This window comes from Danio aesculapii, chromosome 20 (assembly GCF_903798145.1).
Source record: "Danio aesculapii chromosome 20, fDanAes4.1, whole genome shotgun sequence".
NCBI classification, from domain to species: Eukaryota; Metazoa; Chordata; class Actinopteri; order Cypriniformes; family Danionidae; genus Danio; species Danio aesculapii.
Window position 1 is genome coordinate 12,106,769 of NC_079454.1, and position 23,815 is coordinate 12,130,583.

General features: G+C 36.7%; 2 protein-coding genes across 3 annotated transcripts in view; both read right to left on the reverse strand.

Moving 5' to 3' along the window:
* taf4b (TAF4B RNA polymerase II, TATA box binding protein (TBP)-associated factor) overlaps window positions 1-4,825 on the reverse strand; it is a 29,479-nt gene extending 24,654 nt beyond the window's left edge. The window contains exons 1-4 of the mRNA XM_056481425.1: window positions 4,225-4,825; window positions 3,986-4,119; window positions 1,591-1,926; window positions 1,281-1,394 (exon numbers count right to left, since the gene is read on the reverse strand). Of these exons, the coding sequence (XP_056337400.1) occupies window positions 1,281-1,394; window positions 1,591-1,926; window positions 3,986-4,119; window positions 4,225-4,825 (1,185 nt within the window). The remainder of the gene's footprint in view (window positions 1-1,280; window positions 1,395-1,590; window positions 1,927-3,985; window positions 4,120-4,224) is intronic.
* Window positions 4,826-6,095: 1,270 nt separating this feature from the next.
* kctd1 (potassium channel tetramerization domain containing 1) overlaps window positions 6,096-23,815 on the reverse strand; it is a 44,114-nt gene continuing 26,394 nt past the window's right edge. For both annotated transcript variants that reach the window (XM_056445569.1, XM_056445568.1), the window contains exons 3-5: window positions 16,649-16,793; window positions 11,408-11,713; window positions 6,096-7,089 (exon numbers count right to left, since the gene is read on the reverse strand). In XM_056445569.1, the coding sequence (XP_056301544.1) occupies window positions 6,925-7,089; window positions 11,408-11,713; window positions 16,649-16,793 (616 nt within the window). In that variant the 3' untranslated portion in view covers window positions 6,096-6,924. The remainder of the gene's footprint in view (window positions 7,090-11,407; window positions 11,714-16,648; window positions 16,794-23,815) is intronic.

Consider the following 23,815-nt stretch of genomic DNA (forward strand, 5'->3'; position numbering starts at 1 on the left):
CTTAAACTGTATTTAAAATAAAAAAACAGGTCTTAATTAAAGCCAATTAATTGTTTGTGCTCATTTTCTGCACTTTTACATTTAGCTGACCTAATATTAGTTACTTTTATAAACTTAAAAGTTGTTTTTCTTCTTTAAACTACTAATAAAACAGTATAAAAACACTTAAATGTTATCTTAGATAAATGGTTATGCATATTAATACTGTATATTATCACTTTACACTACCTAAATGGCCTCAAGCCTTTAAACTGATGACATTTTTTAATCACATTTGAATCACATTTTTAAACAATTTAGTCAACTATTAGACAATTTAGACACACGTAATCCCTGCAATTAATTGGACATTATACAGTTTTTGGCTTTTAAAATGTCAACATTTTATTCCCATAAGTTAATGTAAAATATTCGATATGCACATTTAATGTAGGCCTAATTTATAATTGATTTAAGGCAAAACTCTGGTGAAAAAAAATTATACAGTTGTACCTTGATTTAATTCCAAATATACCTATATTCAGTTCATGGTTTATATGGTTTGCTCGTTTTCAAGTAGTAAAATTTGCAATAATTTTTACATTGTTTGAAATATTTGAGATGAACACTTGGTATACTTTTTTAGCAACACACCCAGTGCTTTAATATATTAAGACTTATCTGAAGATGAGTTTGACTTGAACTCAGAGATGAAGGAAATAACTATTTATAACTGCATACAGTTGTAATTTATTGTTTAAGGTTAATGTTGGTGAATTCCCTGATGTGGTAGATTAATACAGAGAGAATTCTGTTGATTGAACTGATTTTGTATTACGCCATGCGGCATTATAATCCTGAGTAAACACTTGAGTAAGATCATCCATCTTGCTATCGCTAAGACATTACAACACTCAATAATACAATTAAAAAAACAACAACACTCCTTAATTTAAAGTTCTGAAGTGATGTTTCTGAATAAGTTTTTTTCTTATCTGTTAACTTGAGATTTGATTCCATGGTGGACGGAATTCCACTAACAATAGGGCTTTAAGACAATCTGTAGTTGTTTTTATTATAACTAGAAAAGTAAAGTTTATGGACAAACTTTATGGTGTCTTGAGAAAGCCTTGTCTGAAAGTTTGAAGTAGTTAAACAGTTTAAATAACTGAAGTAGTTTTGAAGAGGTTTGAAAAAGTTATAACATCATATAGGTTAGCATGCTTCTAGTATGGATTGGCATGTAATAATTTTGTCTTTAGGTAGTTAATATCTGTGTATCCTTACACACATGAACTTACAGCTGTAACAGTGACTGGTGTTGAGGATGTGTTTGTGCTGGATCTGGGTGGTACATTAGGAGACACCACTCGCGGGGCATTACTCTGGATGGAGGGTCCACCTTTGCCCACAGACTGCAGACAAATGAAGCGCACACACATGATTATGTAGATAAATGTGACACGGAATGACCTACGTTTCTATTTAAATCACTGAGGGAAAGCTAACAATGCATTTCAGTCAACACTTGCCCTGAAGGCACAGTATGAATCATTTTTGTTTTGTTTTGTTGTTTAGATCAATAATTGATGCAGCCAAAGTGAGTAATACCTTTCCAGCAGAGGTATTAATTACTGTAGTTGCGGTGACAGAATTAGTCCTCTGGTTAAATGTCCCTGGTGTGCTGCTGTTTGGAGTCATTTGACTGGCTTTGATAACTGGCCCCATGGTAGAGCTGGGCTTTCTGATGGCTGTGCCTACAACAGCGGCCGGCTTACTGATGGCGGTTCCTGCTGAACATGATGGCGTGAAAACAGCAGTTCCTGTAGCTGCGGCTGGTTTCTGAATGGCAGTCCCCACAGTAGGGTTAAGTTTAATATTAGCAGTAGCTGATGCACTTGTAGGAGGGAGAGAAACTCTGATGAGCGGTGTGGTGTTTATAGTTGCCTGTGAAAAAAATGATGTAGAATAAAATGGGTTATTTCATTTTTTTTTTTAGAGAAGTTAAGTAAAAAAAAAAGAAGTCAAACATTTCGACCATGAGCCTTTGCCAGTGATTGAAACCTTAGTTTTTTCTTTTTTTCTGTGATTCGTTTAATAAATTATTGAGTGTAGACCTTCTTTGGTACTAATTTGATCATAGCACCAAACTTACCTGGAAAAACACAAAAATACTCTTAACAATAAGAGAGTGTTCAATAGACAGTTCATCCTTGAAAATCTACTCACTATTTACTCTCCATCAAGTGATTCTAAACCTTAAGCTTCTTTCTTCTGTTGAACACAAAAGAAGATCAGGACCACTCCATATCCTAAAGCAGATGGTCTTGGAGGAGTGGAGAGCGTGAGACTGATTCCTGAAAGATCACAATAACAGAAGAGTTTTCGCATTGATCCTGTGGGCCAGCCTGAACACCTGCTGGTGACCTACTTACACCTGCAGCTTCTCCATAATGGAAATCCAGTGTTCTCTAACCTGCGGCACCTAGACTGCAGCTCCGCACAAGATGTTTGGCCAGAGGAAAAAAGGTCATGCCCAGCGGATCCTGGTTTCTCTTAATTTTTTTTTATCTTCACTTTCGTCAATTGGAGAAGTTTGTTCCTTGCCACTGTAGCCACTGGCTTGCTTGGTTTGGGACTTGTGGAGCTGTGCATCAATGGATTTGATCTTCAGTGTTTGGACTTTAAGAAGTGAAATTTAAACCACACTGAACTAAACTAAACTAAAACGCTCTGAAAACTGGACACAGTTTCAATATACTAGAACTTCTATGTTATGCTGCTTTGACACAATCTACATTGTAAAATTGCTATATAGAAATGAACATGAAGTGAATTGAAGATATTTTAAAGATAGATGAAATCCTGTATCTTGACATCCATTGTAGGAAAAACAAATGCTATGGAAGCCAATGTTTACATGGTTTCAGCATTCTTCAAAATTTTTCTTCTTTTGTGTTTACCAAAAGAAAGAAACTCATAAAGGTCTGAAACAAGTAAAGGGTAAAAAAAATAAAAACAGAACTTTCATTTTAGGTGAACTATTCCATTCATGATTTTTAACTCATCAGTACCAAATACAAATTCCAAAATGTAATAAAATAATGATGATAACAGAAAATATTTATATGCATAAACTAATTTAAGACATTAATTAAAAAAAAACATAAGTGTCTCACTAACATCACTGACACTAACATCATAATAAAAGGGACCCTCATTATTTGCTCTATGCTTTATATTTATTGAGGTAAACTTGGTTTTATATTTGCACGTTCGTTCAGTGACAATTTGTGACATGCTCCCTATATTGTTTACCATGGTACTTGAAAAATGTGACTGAAATCACATGTAAAATATGACTTCAAAACAACATTGGCGCTATTTAATTGACGGAACAATGTGCTTTGATCGCAGGCTGCTAATATGATTTCGCAAACAATACTTTTCTGAATTGTTTTTTAAGGAGAAACTCAGAATATAAAAACAACTTTACCTTAATTCTATATTTTGATTTATGCACTCATTTATACACTTAACATATTTTTCTAGCTTTACCAGAATAATTTTATTGATATTCTTCTTTTTATTATTATATGCAAATGAAACTTATTTTATATATATATAATATATATATATATATATATATATATATATATATATATATATATATATATATATATATATATATATTTATTTTGTATCTAATACTTACATTACATTAGATTAGTATACACAATTAAATTAAAGTACATAATTAAAATACCTGAATGAATGCTTGAGTAAAATATTATATTACATTTTTATTAAAATATGTAATGTATATTTAATAAATCTAAATGAATTCAAATCTCTGTATAATGCATGTTATTATGCATGAAGCACTAACAATAATCAGATAAAAATTATGATATAAAACTAAAACAATAAAGAACTTCATTTATAATATCACAGGACCGTTGTTTCCTTGCCCAGCAGTTTCAAGACATTGACCAAATCAACAAACCTGTGAGGACGAGGGTCTAACTATAGCCGAGGCATTGGCACTGGCTGCTTTTGGCAGCATTCCCTGAGCCTGGGCCAGAGCCTGCTGAGACACCAACATCAACTGCCCACTGTCACTGCGGATTAACACCATTCCTTTAACAGTAAGACATCCACAAGACTGAGTAAACTTGATGGTGAGACAGCATTACAGCCTACAATACACTAAAACAAAGACATTAATATCACATAAAAGCTCACCTTGTGGTACCTGGAAGTTGGCAGGCAGCTGCAGTGGCACCGTCTGAGGGGCGCGCGTCATTGGCACACTTTGTGATGGAGTGGAAATCCTTGGCAAAGTCATGACCGGCCCTTTGGCAGTGGTCAGTGTGGTGACTCTGGGCTGGCTTATGGCCACTGAAACTCTTCCAGGCTGAGGAACCAGAGCCAAACTAGTGGCCCCTGGTCCCTGAACGCTGGATGTCACAACTCTGGCCCCTACGACCACGGGTGTTGAAGATTTCATCTGTGCGGGGCCTACCATGACCTTTGGAGCAGCTTCAGATGAGGCTGATGTGCTGGAGGTCAATAGAGAGACTGTTACAGGACCCTGAGGTGCAGCGTTTGATGAACCAGTCTCTGTTTTTGGGTTTGGCAGCTCTGCTTTCTCAATAAGGGAAACTGAATTCGAGTTGCTGTTTTCATTGGTGATAACATTAGCGTTTAAGTCCGTTGTCTCTCTTTTCTTGCCTGAACTTTCCGAAAGGTTTTCGGTATTGTTTGTTTGCGCGTCGTTCTTTTTCTCTGTTGGCGTACGAAGATTATCTTTCTCTAACTTATCTGAGACCGACGTTTCGGACATTATTTGGTTTCTTTTATATTATAGAATAATTCGATACTAAATTAAACGGTTTTCCATCTGCTTGAATAATCGCCTTTTCAAAAAAGTAGCAGACGCGACTGATAACACCATGGGTCATTTGTGGCGTAGCTTTTCAGACAGGATTCGATTCTTTTGAATTCATCCGGAAGTGTTCACCGATTCTATTTGAGTTTGAGTGAATCATTGAATCCCTTAAATGAATTATTGATAATTATTCGTTTATGAGGGAACTTTTGTGATCGTTTCCCACATGCTGCCACACGGACCCTGTGTTTTGTTAAAATGTATTAAGCGTTTATAAACGATTCAGTTCCTGACCGCTATAGATTCAATTAAACATGAATTGATACATGGGCGTTCGAAAATACAATTTGATTTTACTTTATGTATTCGAAACATTCCTCAGAGGTAAGGTCTTGTTTTTTTAGACTTCAGATAAGTTCTTAGTTCTTCAGATAAATATTAATGAATTTTCCTTCGGCTTAGTAGTCCCTTTATTCATCAGGGGTCGCCACAGTGGAATGAACCGCCATCTTAGCTTATGTTTTACACAGCAGATGCCCTTCCAGCTGCAACCCATCCATACACACTCATTCTCACACAGACACTATGGCCAATTTAGTTTATTCAATCCACCTATAGCACATGTCTTTGGACTGTGGGGGAAAGGAGCACCCGGAGGAAACCCACACGAACACGGGGAGAACATACAAGTTCCATGCAGAAATGCCAACTGACCCAGCTGGGACTTGAAGCAGCAACCTTCTAGGGGACAGTGCTAACCACTTAGCCACCGCGTCCCCCAGATAAATATTCACTTACTTAATCTTTCTTCTTGTTCTACATACACCAAAAGTAGCGACAAACAACATATTTTTAAGTCATTGAATCACTCAAATGATTGTCTTTGTGAACAACATGGAACAACTTGTGCTCAATCATAATTTCCAAGAAATTACAATAAAGCTAGTTTCCTCTTATTTTTAATACCACTGTAATTATGTTTTAATTATGTAAATTCATAGTAGTTTGGACAGGTTTTCTTCTAAACGGAGCAAACGCTATTCACATAAATAACATTTCGTTCAGTTTAAAAATGAATTTTACTTAGATTCTAATGCATGAGTGTTTCACTTCTTCAGTCATATTCAGGGTGTATTCTTCCAGAAGATGCAACCAATGAAATGCTCACTTGCAGGCTATACATGGATGAGGAAATTTTTTCCAAATGTTACTGAACAACTCTTGATGGTTTTTAAAAACGTTTATTAACAATGTCACATTACATTCCTCTCAAACTTTAATCTCGTGAATTATAAACCAGTTTTAAGTGTAGCCAGACACTGTAGAATTATGGTCCAAAAAAAAAAAACTTAAAACAAAAAACATTTTACAGTTTCAAAATAAAAATACTGCAGGTTACAGCACAATATAAATTCATTTAACTGGCTTGAAAGTTTTTTTTAAATTGTCTGATTAAATTATTAGGATGAAGAACAGTTGGGGAAAGAAATACACTTTTTAATAAAATCTTTCAGAGCTGATTCATGGCTGTATTTGACAAAATAAGGGTTTCTCTAGTCATTTGATCCCTATGAAGCCCACAGTTGCGGTTTAACCTTTATGTGCGCGTGTGGGTTTCTAATTAGAGCTGCTGTTCCTCTCTGGAGTGATATGCTATTTATGAGAAAACACTCGACGATTATTATCATAAATGATTCATCAATCAGCTTATTAAGTAAGTATGGCAGATGATATTTTTTACAGGATGTCATATATAGAGTCTGACATTAGTTTAGCTTCTTCCAATTCTAGCTGTCATGGTGAAGACAAATCCAGCAATAGTGCAAAGTCTGGCAGTCTTGAAGTTTTAAAACAAACCTTCACATAGAATCAAATGGAGACCAAGTTTGGAAAAAGTATCCATTTCCATTTTAAACAATGTTTTCCTTATTTGAAACAGATTACTTGGGGACAAAATCAATGGGGGAAAAATTCTCAGAGAATTACAACATAAAACATCCCTTATATTCAGTTAAAAATACCATATCCAGTTTATTGTTTGTCAGAGTGGGTGGCTAATCCAGTGGTTCCTGTTTGATTCGGATGACGGAGGTCATGACCCCGCGGTGACTCCGTTTGACCTCTCTCCTCAGGACGTACTCACTGAACTGAGTTGAGTCCACACCACCTCCACAAGAAGCAGCGATCTCAAAACCTCTCTGCTGCAGTCGTTCCAGAACCTGCCAACATAAAAATAAATCACATACACACACTTATTATTATCCCTTCATTTCAATCGTACCAAAAAAGTGTGTGCATTACTATTTAGATATAAATTACTATTTTATTTTAAATCTGAATGATCATGACAGGCTGCCTTATGTGTCAAGTGGACAGTAGTGAAACTGCTTGTGGAAGTGGCAACAACACAGCTGATTGTGTAATGGGTCTTGGGAAATGTACAACAACCATACATGTAAGGGAAAAAAAGAAGAGGAATCCCCTCTCTTTTAAATGTACAGTGAGAATATTTTATTGTGATATAGTATTTTACTATAGTGATATAGTATATTACTCTTCACCTGTATAGTACAGCCTCTTCACCTGTATTACTCTGCCCACACAAGTGGCAAGCACTACAGTTTGACAAATATTGCACCTGTTGGACAACATAATGTACTTTTGAGGCTTTTTAGTCAAGAATGTAGTTGTTTAGATTGCAACTATGCAGTTTATTTATAGGGATAGTACCTATTTTAAATATTCCTAATTTCGGAGATTCAGCATGTTGGTGGTCAGCCTGCTATACAAAGCAAAGGCGGTTGACGTTCTGCCACAAGATGGTGACAGAGACCCCATAATAAATTGGTCTCGAGCCAAAGCACGCCTCCCACCAGTGCCGATATACAGCCATATCGCACTGCTACTCGTGATAATGCTCATATTTATATATATATATATATATATATATATATATATATATATATATATCAGTACTGTAAAAAAATACTGGCAATTTCTTTTTTTCCAGTTATTTTTATCTTCTTATGTACTGTGTCAGTACGAAATTTCTAATTGCTATCAATTGCTCTGTTAAACATAATTTGGGAAATATTTAAAAAAGAAAAAAATTTCAAAGGCACTTTAATAATTCTGATTTCAACTGTATATAATTTTTTTTTTGAACGAATCCATAATACTGAATTTTTACACAAATGTCCAAATACTTATAGAGTACTGTAACTTTGCATGTAGGTTTCTTGAAATATCTTGGAGACATTGCCACAGTTTTAGATTTAGTCTGTCTGACACACTATACCAAATAGAAAGAACAGACTTGAAACCATTGTTTTGTTGGTGAAAGTACTAGGGGCCTAAGCGCTGCAAGCATAAATATATATGCAGTGCTTTGCAATATATATTTATATAGTTGTTCTATTTTAAAGGTGCAATAGGTGATTGGCAGTATTGGGCAAGCTACTTGAAAAATTTAGTGAGCTAAGCTATTAGCTACTCTACTTAAAACATAGCTAAAAACTACCTTCTGGGAATTGTGGCAAGCTAAGCTAAAAGCTACTTGGCAAAAATCCAAATCAATCATATTTTAGTCATCAATAAAACTGTCAATGAAATAATACATTATGAGGCATAATTGTTTAGTTAAACGCAAGTGCGCGTTCATGCATTCAGGAGGTGTGGCTTTATATGGCGATTTGTTGAGAGGGACTCAAGCTTACATGAGCATTTTCCAAGATTTCCTATTGCACCTTAAACTTGTGTGTGATGCACCATGATTTTTTTGTTTAATTATTGTTGAATATTCAAGATGTGAGGAAAGAAAATCTTATGAGATTCTCCATATGTGCGTAATGCAATCAAATTCCATTTTAGTTTGAGAATGGCCTAAATCAATATTGATTCAATTGAGAGGCAAATAAGGATTTGATTAGTATATATGATCATTGAATCTGAGGAAAATAAAAATAATACAAAATTGATAATAAAAATAAACAATAGTAAGAAGTTTGATCATAATTCTGCTTTGGTGTTCCTCAAAGAAAATTTGAGTATCAATGGACATGAATAAACCATCACTAGAGTTCATTTTTGGGTGACCTGTCCCTTTAATTGAACACCCCTGGCACAGAATCAGTTAGAAGAAACAGCACAACCAAAGTGTTATAAACCATCTGTCCAGCAGCTCACTCGACTGAATTAAACGAGACACATAAACCACTTGCGTATTCCCTCGTTCTGTTTGTCTGTCTATTTGTCTGAGTCTGGATGCAGATATCTGCTTCTCAGTGCTGTGAGATCACATTGCATTAGTTCGCCTCCAGGACATGCCTTTCTCTTCTCTCCAGCACCACCAAATTTCCCCTTCAATCTCCTACTGTTCACAGCCTCTCCATTTTTGCCTTTCTCCCAAAACCTCTACTTTACAGGTCAAAGTATCTGTCCGTCTGCTCAGTGTGACTTTCCGTCATGCTTTTGTCCTTCAACCCTCTTTTTCTCTCGTTTTTCTTCCATGTCTTCTGCCGCTACTTTTCTCAATCTCCTGCTTCCATTAGTGTGACGGCAAGTGCCAGGGGCCAAAAGATTTAATAAGCAAACAGGATTAGACAGCCTCTAGACACACACACACACGCACACGCACGCGCACACACACACACACACACACGCAGTATAGGAAAATCTGAGCTCATATTGTACATTCGTTCCTTACATGAATCATAGGCCAGTGTTTGTAATGTTAAATGAGCTGACGGCCTGTGATGATGCCATTTAAGAAGACTTGCAGATTTCTTTCAAAGGGTTACATATGGTAAAATAGATGTGGTATTAGATCCTGTATTAGATACTGTATCATAATCACATATATACGCCTGTCCAACTTCTCGTTAACGCAAATTTTTAATCAGCCAATCACATGGCAGCAACTTAATGCATTTAGACATGTAGACATGGTCAAGACAATCTGCTGCTGTTTAAACTGAGCATCAGAATGGGGAAGAAAGGTGATTTAAGTGACTTTGAACATAGCATAGTTGTTGGTGCCAGATAGGCTAGTTTGAGTATTTCAGAAACTGCTGATCTACTGGGATTTTCACGCACAACCATCTCTAGAGTTTACAGAGAATGGTCCAAAAAAGAGAAAATTTCCAGTGAGTGGCAGTTCTGTGGGCACAAATGCCTTGTTGATGCCAGAGATCAGAGGAGAATGGCCAGACTGGTTCGAGCTGATAGAAAGGCAACAGTAACTCAAATAACTACTCGTTACAACCGAGGTCTGCAGAAGAGTATCTCTGAATCCACAACACGATGAACCTTGAGGCGGATGGACTGCAGCAGCAGAAGACCACACAGGGGGCCACTACTGTCAGCTAAGAACAGGAAACTGAGGCAACAATTCGCACAGGCTCACCAAAATTGGAAGATTATACACAATAGAAGATTGGAAATACGTTGCCTGCTCTGATTAGTCCCAATTTCTGCTGCGACATTCAGATGGTAGGGTCAGAATTTGGCATCAACAACGTGAAAGCATGGATCCATCCTGCCTTGTTTCAACAGTTCAGGCTGGTGGTGATGGTGTGTTGTGTGAGAGAAATATTCTTGGCACACTTTAGGCCCATTAGTACCAACTGAGCATCGTGTCAACGCCACAGCCTACCTGACTATTGTCCCTGACCATGTCCATCCCTTTATAATCACAGTGTACCTATCTTCTGATGGCTACTTCCAGTAGGATGACATGCCATGTCATAAAGCACGAATCATCTCAAACTGGTTTCTTAAACATGACAATGAGTTCACTGTACTCAAATGGCCTTCACAGTGACCAGATCTCATTCCAATAGAGCACTTTGGGATGTGGTGGAACGGGAGATTCGCATCATGGATGTGCAGCCGACAAATCTGCAGCAACTGCATGATGCTATAATGTCAATATGGACCAAAATCTTTGAGGAATATTTCCAGTACTTTGTTGAATCTCTGCCATGAAGGATTAAGGCAGTTCTGAAGGCAAAAGTCCAACCTGGTACTAGTAAGGTGTACCTAATAAAGAGGCCAGTGAGTGTATACATTGTATATACATTGTTTCTCAGAAATCATGGCTCACTTATTTAATTTTTTTAAGCATTTGATTCTTCTGATAATGATTTGTTTCTTTATCATAATATCAGAACCCTTTGACTGTTAAATTTGCTTATAAGTCCTTAAGCAGTAAAAAAATGTGATCAATGAAAGATTGAACCATGAAATAAATGGACTAAGTGAAAAAAATGACCAGAATCAATAAACAGATAAATGAAGAATAATCAAAAATTTTGCTAAATTAATAATAAATTAGTTTGAATGAAGGAATAGATAAAAAATAATATAAATAATAAGGTAAGTTAATGATCAATTAAACAAATGATGTAATTGATTGATTGTTTTCATAGATAGATGAATAAATGAAAAATGTCAAAATAACAAATGAACAGAATAAACATGTACATAAAAAAAGATGAATGAATATTGGCACAAGCAGGTGTGTGAGGCGTCCTGCACCTGTACAGAGTTGAGATGGCAGTATCCGTTCAGAGGGAAGCGAATGACGTGAGTGGAGTCATGGTTCCAGCCGGCGTTGACCGAGTTGCACATGACGTCTCCAATTTCGGGGAAGATGTCCTCGATTAGGGCTTTATCTCCGCTCAGTGTTATTCTCTCTCCCAGCTCAGGGGCCACGCGGACCACCACACACTCACACATGCGAGACGTGAACCTGGAGTCCTGCTCCGAACGCCAGCGCTCCAACTCCACCTGCAGTGGCTGAAGCTGGAAATACCGGGCCTCCTCATACAGCAAAGAGTAATCCTGAACACATAAATCACATTTACACAACAAGCTACAATATCCTATTTCAAACAGTCCAAGCAGCAATTTTTAAGCATATTTCATGAGTTATACATCACAGTATAAAAAAAACTTTGGAGATATTTGGTCTAATACCCAGTTTTTTAATTGTACAGAATTGTCTGACAAATCCTATTAACCTGGCAGGCAAACTATTTTTCACTGATTTTGTAAGATGGAGAGCCATTCTAAAGTGACTGAAACCCTCTGACAGTAGGTTGTTTAGATTAAGGACAAAGAGATGAAGAGACTTTTAGCCATAGAGCAGAGCAGATAAAGGTTGCATTCCAGCCCAAATTTCTATGCCCATTGATTACGTTACATAAGTGTCCTGCTGGTGGAACATCTGAATGCATTTAAATGGAATGCCCTAAGCGAAGAGTCACCAAGCTTGGAGGGCCATTGCCCTGCAGAGTTTCGCTCTAACCCTAATCAAACACACTTGCACAAGCTAATCAATGTCTTACTAGGTATAATTGAAAATTTCAGGCAGGTGTGTTGAGACAGTTTGGAACTAAACTCTGCAGGGTGACCCCTGCGCTAAACACTTGAGCACTTGGAAACTACACTGTTGAGACTTCACTATTGCATTACATTCTGTCACATGTCGAGGGTATGTCCATGTAGGCTTCCTTCGTTTACTTGACGAAATGGATCATACTTTAAAATGGCGGCAGAAACTCCCCTGAGGGGAAGTGGATATAGAAGTTTGTGAGTGAGTGTCTAAAGGTGGAGTGATGTCCTGTAAGAGACTGGTGATCAGTGAAAGACAAGTGATGTCAGTGAGAGACTAGTGATGTGAGCAAGACTAGTCATGTCCTGTGAGAAACTAGAGACGTCCGTGAGAGACTAGTAATATCCTGTGAGAGACTAGTGATGTCCTGTGAAACCCTAGTGATGTCCTGTGAGAAACTAGTGATGTCAGTGAGAGACTAGTGATGTCATGTGAAAGACTAGTAATGTTCTGTGAGAGACTAGTGATGTCAGTGAAAGACTAGTGATGTCCTATGAGAGACTAGTGATGTCCTGTGAGAGACAAGTGATGTCTATGAGAGATTAGTGATGTCCTGTGAGAGACTAGTGATGTCCCATGAGAGACTAGCAATGTCTTTGAGAGACTAGTGATGTCAGTGAGAGACTAGCGATGTCAGTGAGAGACTAGTGATGTCTTTGAGACTAGTGATGTCCTGTGAGAGACTAGCGATGTCAGTGAGAGACTAGTGATGTCTTTGAGACTAGTGATGTCTGTGAAACTAGTGATGTCTGTGAGAGACTAGTGATGTCTGTGAGAGACTAGCGATGTCAGTGAGAGACTAGCGATGTCAGTGAGAGACTAGTGATGTCTTTGAGACTAGTGATGTCTGTGAAACTAGTGATTTCAGTGAGAGACTAGTGATGTCCTGTGAGAGACAAGTGATGTCTTTGAGAGACTAGTGATGTCCTGTGAGAGATTAGTGATGTCCTGTGAGAGACTAGTGATGTCCTGTGAGAGACTAGTAATGTCCTGTGAGAGACTAGTAATGTCCTGTGAAAGACTAGTGATGTCCTGTGAGAGACTAGTGATGTCTGTGAGAGACTAGTTATGTCCTGTGAGAAACTAGTGATGTCCTGTGAGTGATTAGTCATGTCCTGTGAGAGACTAGCTATGTCCTGTGAGAGACTAGATGTCAGTGAAAGACTAGTGATGTCTTTGAGAGACTAGTGATATCGTGTGAGAAACTAGTGATGTCCTGTGAGAGACTAGTGATGTCAGTGAGAGACTAGTAATATCCTGTGAGAGACTAATGATGTCAGTGAGAGACTAGTAATGTCCTGTGAGAGACTACTGATGTCCTTTGAGAGACTACTAATGTCTGTGAGAAACTAGTGATGTCCTATGAGAGACAAGGGATGTCTGTGAAACTAGTGATGTCCTGTGAGAGATTAGTGATGTCCTGTGAGAGACTAGTGATGTATTTGAGAAACTAGTGATGTCTTTGAGAGACTAGTGGTGTCTATGAGAGATTAGTGATGTTCTGTGAGAGAGTAGTGATGTCCCGTTAGAGACTAGTGATGTCATGTAAGAGACTAGTGATGTCCTTTGAGAGACTAATGATGTCCTGTGAGTGACTAGATGGCAGCAAGAGACTGGTAATGTCAGTGAGAGACAAGTAATGTCCTGTGAGAGACTAGTGATGTATGTGATAGACTAGTGATGTCATGTGAGAGACTAGTGATGTCAGTGAGAGACTAGTAATGTCCTGTGAGAGACTAGTGATGTCTATGAGAGACTAGTGATGTCTGTGATAGACTAGTGATGTCCTGTGAGAGACTAGTGATGTCAGTGAGAGACTAGTAATGTCTTGTGAGAGACTAGTGATGTCTGTGAAACTAGTGATGTCCTGTGAGAGACTAGTGATGTCCTGTGACAGACTAGGGATGTCTATGAGAAATTAGTGATGTCCTGTGAGAGACTAGCTAAGTCCTGTGAGAGACTGGTGATGTCAGTGAAAGACTAGTGATGTCCTGTGAGAGACTAGTGATGCCCTGTGAGAGACTTGTGATGTTCTGTGAGAGACTAGCTATGTCCTGTGAGAGACAGGTGATGTCAGTGAAAGACTAGTGATGTCCTGTGAGAGACTAGTGATGTCAGTGAGAGACAAGTGATGTCTTTGAGAGACTAGTGATGTCCTGTGAGAGACAAGTGATGTCTTTGAGAGACTAGTGATGTCCTGTGAGAGATTAGTGATGTCCTGTGAGAAACTAGTGATGTCCTGTGAGAGACTAGTGATGTCCTGTGAGAGACAAGTGATGTCTTTGAGAGACTAGTGATGTCCTGTGAGAGACTAGCTATGTCCTGTGAGAGACTAGCAATGTCCTGTGAGAGACTAGATGTCAGTAAAAGACTAGTGATGTCTTTGAGAGATTAGTGATGTCAGTGAGAGACTAGTGATATCCTGTGAGAAACTAGTGGTGTCCTGTGAGAGACTAATGATGTCAGTGAGAGACTAGTAATGTCCTGTGAGAGACTACTGATGTCCTGTGAGAGACTAGTAATGTCTGTGAGAGACTAGTGATGTCCTATGAGAGACAAGTGATGTCTGTGAGAGACTAGTGATGTCCTGTGAGAGATTAGTGATGTCCTGTGAGAGACTAGTGATGTCTATGAGAGATTAGTGATGTCCTGTGAGAGAGTAGTGATGTCCTGTTGGAGACTAGTGATGTCAGTGAGAGACTAGTAATGTCCTGTAAGAGACTAGTGATGTCCTTTGAGAGACTAGCGATGTCAGTGATAGACTAGTGATGTCATGTGAGAGACTAGTGATGTCCTGTGAGAGACTAGATGGCAGCAAGAGACTGGTGATGTCAGTGAGAGACAAGTAATGTCCTGTGAGAGACTAGTGATGTCCTGTGAGAGACTAGTGATGTCCTGTGAGAGACTAGTGATGTCTGTGAGAGACTAGTGATGTCCTGTGAGAGACTAGTGATGTCTGTGATAGACAAGTGATGTCCTGTGAGAGACTAGTGATGTCAGTGAGAGACTAGTAATGTCTTGTGACAGACTAGTGATGTCTATGAGAAATTAGTGATGTCCTGTGAGAGACTAGCTATGTCCTGTGAGAGACTGGTGATGTCAGTGAAAGACTAGTGATGTCCTGTGAAAGACTAGTGATGTCCTGTGGGAGATTAGTGATGCCCTGTGAGAGACTTGTGATGTTCTGTGAAAGACTAGCTATGTCCTGTAAGAGACAGGTGATGTCAGTGAAAGACTAGTGATGTCCTGTGAGAGACCAGTGATGTCAGTAAAAGACTAGTGATGTCCTGTGAGAGACTAGTGATGCCCTGTGAGAGACTAGTGATGTCAGTGAGAAACTAGTGATGTCTTTGAGAGACTGGTGATGTCCTGTGAGAGACTAGATGTCAGTGAGAGACTAGTGATGTCCCATGAGAGACTAGTGATGTCCTGTGAGAGACTAGTGATGCCCTGTGAGAGACTAGTGATGTCTGTGAGAGGCTACTGATGTCAGTGAGAGACTAGTGATGTCCTGTGAGAGACTAGTGATGTCCCGTGAGAGACTAGTGATGTCCTGTGAGAGATTAGTGATGTCCCTTGAGAGACCAGTGATGTCCCGTGAGAGACTAGTGATGTCCCATGAGAGACTAGAGGCTAAGGCTATTGATGTCAGTGAGAGACTAGTGATGTCCTCTGAGAGACTAGTGATGTCCCTTGAGAGACTAGTGATGTCCCATGAGAGACTAGTGATGTCTGTGAGAGGCTACTGATGTCTGTGAGACTAGTGATGTCAGTGAAACTATTTATGTCTTGTGAGGCACTAGTGATGTCTCCGAGACTAGTGATGTCCTGTGAGAAACTGGTGATGTCAGTGAAAAACTAGTTATGTCTGTGAGAGACTAGTGATGTCCTGTTGTCGCAGATGTGCTAAAGTCATTCAAAGCAAGGGCCTGTACGTCAGAAACTTTTGTTTATTCAAGGGACACTCATTGCTGTTCTCTAACTTAAATAACCAAAACTGGTTATTTAGTAAAATACTTCTTCTTGCATGTTGTAACCACAACTAAAATTGTGTCAAATTCTGAGCAATTAAGCTTACAACATTACATTTTTTTTCCATCAAGTGTTCTTCAGTTGTTGTCAAAAATGTGATCTCCATGTATATTTTTCTACAGTCCCTGGTCACTGAACTTTTGTTTGACAAGAGCTCTATAGCTATTCTTTATTTATTTGTATAATAATTACTAGTGTTTTTCCTGAAAAGAAAAAAATTAAAGAATATGGGTTTGGAACAAAATGGTGGTGCTTACATAATCTACATATTTGGGTTGAAATATTTCTTCATTTTCTAAACATCAATATAAGTATGCACTCAGAGTGATCTAAAGGTAAATCTATAATACCTTAAAGTCATCTGGAATGAGCAGTTTTGAGGTCCTGAGGAAGTTTAATATGTAGCGAAACATGTGTCCATCCCGATCTATAAAATAATGCTGCTTCAGGCTGTCCAACACTATGGGCTCCGTCCCATCAAACAAACGGCCAATCCTCCGAGAGAAACAGACAGAGATTAACATAAACAGATGTAACTAAACAACAACTTGCTTTCATACACAGTTAACACACACATGTATAATAGCACAGCATGTATTGTTGTGTCAATGCTAAATATTCTGCCTCATCCCTATGATCTTCAGCATCAAATGATTCTTTAGGAACCATTTTAATATGGATATTTTATGTGCAAGAAATATGCCTTATTATCAATGCTAAAAACATTGCACATACAATCCTAAATATAAAAGATCCCACGAGAGGGTTTTTGCAGCAATGCCATTTCTGGTTCCCCAAAGAAACTTTCAGTCAACTTTTCAGAAAATATTTATATCTTAGTGCAAAGAACATTTTAATGACCTAAAGAATCCTTTTCTGCTTTAAAGGGTTAGTTGACCTCCCAAAACTTAATTATGTTATTAGTTGCACATTACAATACACAGAGACATCTTCTCAACACATATTTTAACATATTTTAGTAAGATATTTATAGTTCGGCAGCACAGTGGCGCAGTGGGTAGTGCTCACAGCAAAAAAGGTTGCTGGTTTGAGCCCCGGCTGGGTCAGTTGGCGTTTCTGTGTGGAGTTTGCATGTTCTCCCCATGTTCGCATGGGTTTCCTCTGGGTGCTCTGATTTCCCCCACAAGTCCAAAGACATGTGCTATAGGTGAATTGGGTAAGCTAAAGTGTCTGTAGTGTATGTGTGTATGTTCTGGTCCTCCAGGTTGGGGGTTGAGCGTTGGGCTATCTACCCACCTCGTAAAAATTTGATGTTACGAAACACCAACATGGTGCAGCTAAATATCAACTTAGATATAAATTGCCCTGGGACTAAGTAAGTAAATATTTTGAGTTTTTCATCCTCCATATACAGCAACAGTCCAAAGCATCAAATCAAATACCATAAAAGGAACCAAATAATTTGTCAAAACATTCCATGTTACTTCACTGGTCCAAATGTAACCATATGAAGCTCCAAAAACACCTTTTGTGCACCAAAAAAAGGCTTTGTTTGCCAATGCCTTCAACATCAGATCAGGGTGTGCATTTATTAGACTGCTGGCAATACTCTAATTACAATATGGCGTACAAAAAGAAGCAAATGCGCACCTTGACCTGAGGTGGAACAGAATACAAAAGCAAACATTAAAAAAATTAAAAATAAAAATTCTGTCACAAATGTGTTCTTGGAGCTTCGTATGATTACAGTCTTAAGTCATATGAAATGTTTTGACAATGTTTTTGGCTCCTTTTCTAGACTTTAAACATCTCACGACCGTTGCTGTCTATGGAGGGTCAGAGAGAGCTCTCGGATTTCAACTTCAAATTCAACTTAATTTGTGTTCCGAAGATGAACAAAGGTCTAAGGCAGGGGTCTCAAACTGCCGGCCCGCAACTGTCGTCAAAAATATAACAAGATTCAGCCGCCCAAAACATATATTTTTGAATCACTATCATTGTTGTGCAGTTGCATATAGCCACTTGTGATTTGACCCGCCTCCTCCTGGACATTTAAAGTACTGTAATGTGTTTGGGTTATTTCAGTTTCTATCAGCATGCAGTCGATAGTAACGCACATGCAGATTATTTCTGGGACTGATTTAAACGTTGAAATATATGTCCGTTAGTGCTCTATTTTTACTAATGCTAAATTTTTGCTTCAAAATATCAAAATATTCAAGGGTCATTTGATTATAATTAGTTGTATTTTTACCATCTGTATTGTGTTGTACAAACACATTTCCATGGCTTACACGTTATGATGGTGGTGTAAATATGATCGTTTTGCTAATATTTGATTCAAATAGTCTCATCTCATTTAATAGATATTCCTCATATTCATATAATTTTTTAATTAAAAAATATGCATTAGTAAAATTTGACTAAATATTTTTCCCTTCTTTGTTGTAGTTTTAGTAGTTTTACAACAACAACAAAAAAAAAAAAGATATTGAGAAGAACAATTGCCAGTAATGTCACTAGTTCTACTTTATGCTGTTCTTTCTTCTGTTAAAACTTTTGGTAAAGCAACAATTGATTGGGACAGAATAATACTTATCATTATTATGCCTACTATTAAAGTGTAATATTTTCATAGCAATTTAAACTACCCCTTCAATTTCTACAAGAAACAAAAAGAAGAATCTTTGACTGCATATACTCTGGGGAAGAATGTCTGAGTGCATCAATTACATCAGGTTTCACTTTTTTGTTGTGCTTGAAAGTTAAAGCAGCCCTCCAATGAATTGTCAGTCACTGATATAGGCCCCCGGCCAATTTGAGAACCCTGGTCTAAAACAGTTTGGAACAGCACAAGGGTGATTAAATAATAACAGAATGTTTATCATGGGCAAACAAACCCTTTAATGAACCTTTTGTGGAATGAAAGGTTTCGATGGATATTTAAGATTCTTCATGGAACCAATGATGCCAACACAATTGTCTGTATTGATTTTTGAAAATTAAGGGGGAAAACACAATTCAATTAAGCATAAACTAATTTATCTGATAATCTTTTAAGACTTTAGGCAAGGCAAGTTTAGTTATATAGCACATTTCATACACAATGGTAATTAAAAGTGCTTTACATAAATAAGAATAAAAAAAGACAAGTATAAGAGAAAAAACAACAGAGAATAAAAATGATTAAAAACATAAAATGTGTTAAAAACAAGTCTTAAAGGAATGAAAAAGAAAGACATAATAGTGCGATCTGTCGGATGTAGCACAGTGCTCACCTAGTAAAGGTAAAGCTAAACAGATGTGTTTTAAGTCTTGATTTGACTGTGCCCAGTGTTGGAGCTTTAACACAAGGATTAACAAGATCTTAGTTTGCAGATCAAATAACTGAATCTGACGAATACTATTGTGGGTATGCGAGACTTTGCTGCATTTTGACTGGACAGAAAAAAACGTCATCCCAGCATGCTCATGTAAAATCTATGACTGTCCGACAGTGGACTGTGACAGTTGTTTCGGTCAGCAGAGTCTGCCTAAGCTGTAGCCTCTGCATCTGCATCAGCATCAGGAAGGGCGAGACTGCAGGCGGTGGCCATCATCACCATCATCATCATCTTCATCGCTCCTGACCACGCAAATGTCACCATCATCCAGCGCCCCGCGTCCTCCTGGCTCTCTGATGAGCGCCGTGTCATACCGATGCTGTCTGTGATAAAGCAGCCGGCGGGCGAATGGACCACAACTGTCACTTACGCCACTGCTGTTTTCGGAAACGTCTAATCGACAATCACAAAGGCTCTCTAAGGTCTATCAACCTTTTCCCGCACGTGATTAGAGTGTTCAAAATCACGGTTTGCACTTCCAGATTGAGCAACTGCTATTTAAAAACAACAAACAAATGCTTTTAAATGACAAGATGAAACCATATTCAGAGTGAAAACTGAGTAAGAGATGTTTGGTTTCCTGCTTTATTTTTTATCCATCATGAATATAATGTCACGCTTGGTATTTTAACCTAAAAGCATATCTGTGGCCAAAGCATTTTTTTAGGTCACTGTGTTTTGCTCTTCTCTACATTATTTTCTCTTTATACTCAAGGGAGCACAGTAATATTCAATGTGTCAATAATATTCATTCACTCTAAGATTTTGCAAGTCTAATTTCTACTTGTTATTAAGATTATTATTGTTATTTATTTGCTACTTAATACAAACTGCTTAAATTAAATGAGCTGAATTTACACAATTTTTAAGTTCTTTTGGGACAACTTAATTGTTTTATGTTCAATCCAGTGTTTTTTTACAGTGTTAGTTATAAAAAATAAATAAATACAAGAATTGTGTGTATTATAGAACACACTTATGTTGCCATATATGGGGTATTGTGATGAAATTTGGGGGAATACATATAAATCTAATTTACAGTGCTCAGCATATATAAGTACACTCCTCACAAGCCTAGAGCTTATTTAACAAATAACTTATGATAAATTCCAAAAACTAGCACACCCAAATTTATATATTATAGAAAAATATTGAATACAAATTTTAAAAAGAGGAAAAAATCAAGAGAAACAAACAAAATATATTTTTTTAAATAAAGGTTTAGTTGGAATTGTGTAGGTTGTAAATTTTTTTTGCAATAATTTGCTTGAATTTATTTGTATTGTCTTTCAATTTATGAATATGTTCGTGACTAAAATATTATTTAATATTTTAATAAATATATAAATATATATATATATATATATATATATATATATATATATATATATATATATATATATATATATATATATATATATATATATATATATATATATATATATTAGAGGAATATAATGATTAATAAAGGTGATTTTAAAAACACAGAAAATGTAAAAAAAAATATTTATAATTAAAGAAATATTTTGATGAATAGATGTGATTGAAAAAAACTAAATGAATAAGGTAAATGGCTGTTTGCAATGCGATGTATTTTTTGGGTCAATGTTATGATACAGCGCTCAGCATATACGAGTACACCCCCCACAAATGTCTCATTTAAATTATTATTTTCTATAGGAAGCTTTACAATAATATATTTGTGCATATACATTAGTTTAGTCTGTATTGAAGCCAAATCTGGAGCTTATCTAACAAAATAACTTACATTAATGGTTTAAAATTTTGTATGCCAAATTTATATGTTAGGGAAAAATGTTAAATAAAATTTCCAAAAATTGCAAAAATCAAGAGAAACAAAAAATATATACAATTTTGTTGAAATGCTGTAGGTTGTCTTTTTTTTTCCCAATATTTTACATGAATTTAATTGTATTATCTTTCCATTTCTAAAGATGTTCTGTGACTAAAATATTAATTTAATAAATATATCTCTTTAGAAGTTTGTTTTGTTTAAATGCATCAATAATATTACCTATAATCACTGAGAAATGGATAAAAATAATCATTTTCAAAATGGGGTGTACTCAATTCTGCTGAGCACTGTATGTCACAAATTGTCAAAAATGTCAAAAGGATAAAATATGTTTCATGTAAAGCTCATGTACAGTTGAAGTCAGAATTATTCGCCCCACTGAATTATTAGCCCCACTGTTTATTTTTTCCCCCCCAATTTCTGTTTAACTGAGAGATTTTTTCAACACATTTCTAAACATAATGGTTTTAATAACTAATTTCTAATAACTGATTTATTTTATCTTTGCCATGATGACAGTAAATAATATTTTACAAGACACTTCTATACAGCTTAAAGTGACATTTAAAGGCTTCACTCGGTTAGTTAGGTTAACTACACTGTAAAAATGTAGGGTTCCACACAATTTATTCATGTTGTCCCAACACAAATTGATTAAGTTAACTTAAACCTTTTAACAAATTTATGTGGATTGAACATAAAAAAATTAAGTTGTCACAATGAAATCTTAAGAATTGTGTTGTTTAAGCTCATTTTAAATATGTAGTTTGAACAAGTAAAAAAAATATTAAGTTAGGGTTAGGCAGGTTTGGGTAACTAGGCAAGTTATTATAGAACAGTGGTTTGTTCTGTAGACAGTCGGGAAAAAAAGCTTATAGGGCTAATAATTTTGACCTTAAAATGGTTCATACAAAATTTAAAACTGCTTTTATTCTAGCTGAAATAAAACAAATAACACTTTCTCCAGAAGAAAAAATATTATTAGACATACTGTAAAAATTTTCTGAATCTGTTAAACATAATTTGGGAAATATTTAAAAAAGCAAAAAAAAATTCAAAGGGGGGCTAATAATTCTGACTTCAACTGTATATCTCAAGTAAAAAGAAGAGATAAGTAAAAGAAGAAATAAGTTGAAGTAGGGGTAAATAATCCCGCTCCATTTCGACCATGATGAAATGAATTTTGTTTAAAGAATTGCTTTGTGTATAATTTTATGTCTTTTTTCTTGTTCAAAATAATTAAATAAAATAAAAATTTCACACCAAAACGCAGGCATTGAAGCAAATAATGCCATGAGTAATGAGAAAATCAGTCATTTTAGGCCATAAATACATTAAAACAAATCCTGGAGGGACTGAAAAGACTTGTTTTAAGTTTTTTGCTATTTAATATCAGGTGGCAGAACTGTGAAGGTAATAACACCTCATTGTACCCATTAAAAAACCCTACTATTCACTGATTGTTTACAGTTAAACAGAAGTTAACTATAAAGCATCATGGGGCATAGGAAAATGTGGATCCTAGGCCTGTTTGACTCTACATCAGACAATATGTGTGAGACTTGGTCACTGTAAGCTGCGGTGGGAGGCGAAACTGTGAGACATGTGAGCAGTTGTGAGACAGGACGCGAGTCTGGCTCAAAGCGCTTCGGGCTCCTTTTGGCCTGTGCTCTGATGTTTGACTCAGTCAGCAGCGATGAGACAATAATGCTCTTTGGCATTGCAGAAATATACCGGTCAGTGAGCTAATGAGCACAGACAAGCCACACACACACATACACGCAAACACACACATCATGAAGGACTCGTGAATGAACAGACGTGTTCAGAGGACGACATGTGTTTTTAGAAATTTTGGGTTGACTGCCAGACGAATTAGAAGACACTGACAGGGGATAAAATATGATTTTGACGGATAAAAAGAACACCTTTCACTTTGAATATGCTTTACAGTGCAGTGTACATTTCATATTTTCAGACTCTTATGATCTGCTTCCACAGTTACTGTAAATCTAGCAACATTTTATATAGTCATTTTTGTCACAAATACATTTTAAATGGATAGTTCACCCAGATATTTGAACTCTGTTATCATTTACTCCCACTCCACTCTTTGCAAACCTGTTTTTTTCTTCTGTTGAAGATATTTTAAAGAGAAACCACTGACCCCCATCCGTTGGGGGTTCTAGACTAGAGTAACTTAGGTGGGGCACACTTTAACATGCAGTTGACGTCAGAATTATTAAACCCCTTTGAATTTTTTCTTTCTTTTTTTAAATATTTCCCAAATGATGTTTAACAGAGCAAGGAAAATTTCACAGTATGTTGGATAATATTTTTTCTTCTGGAGAAAGTCT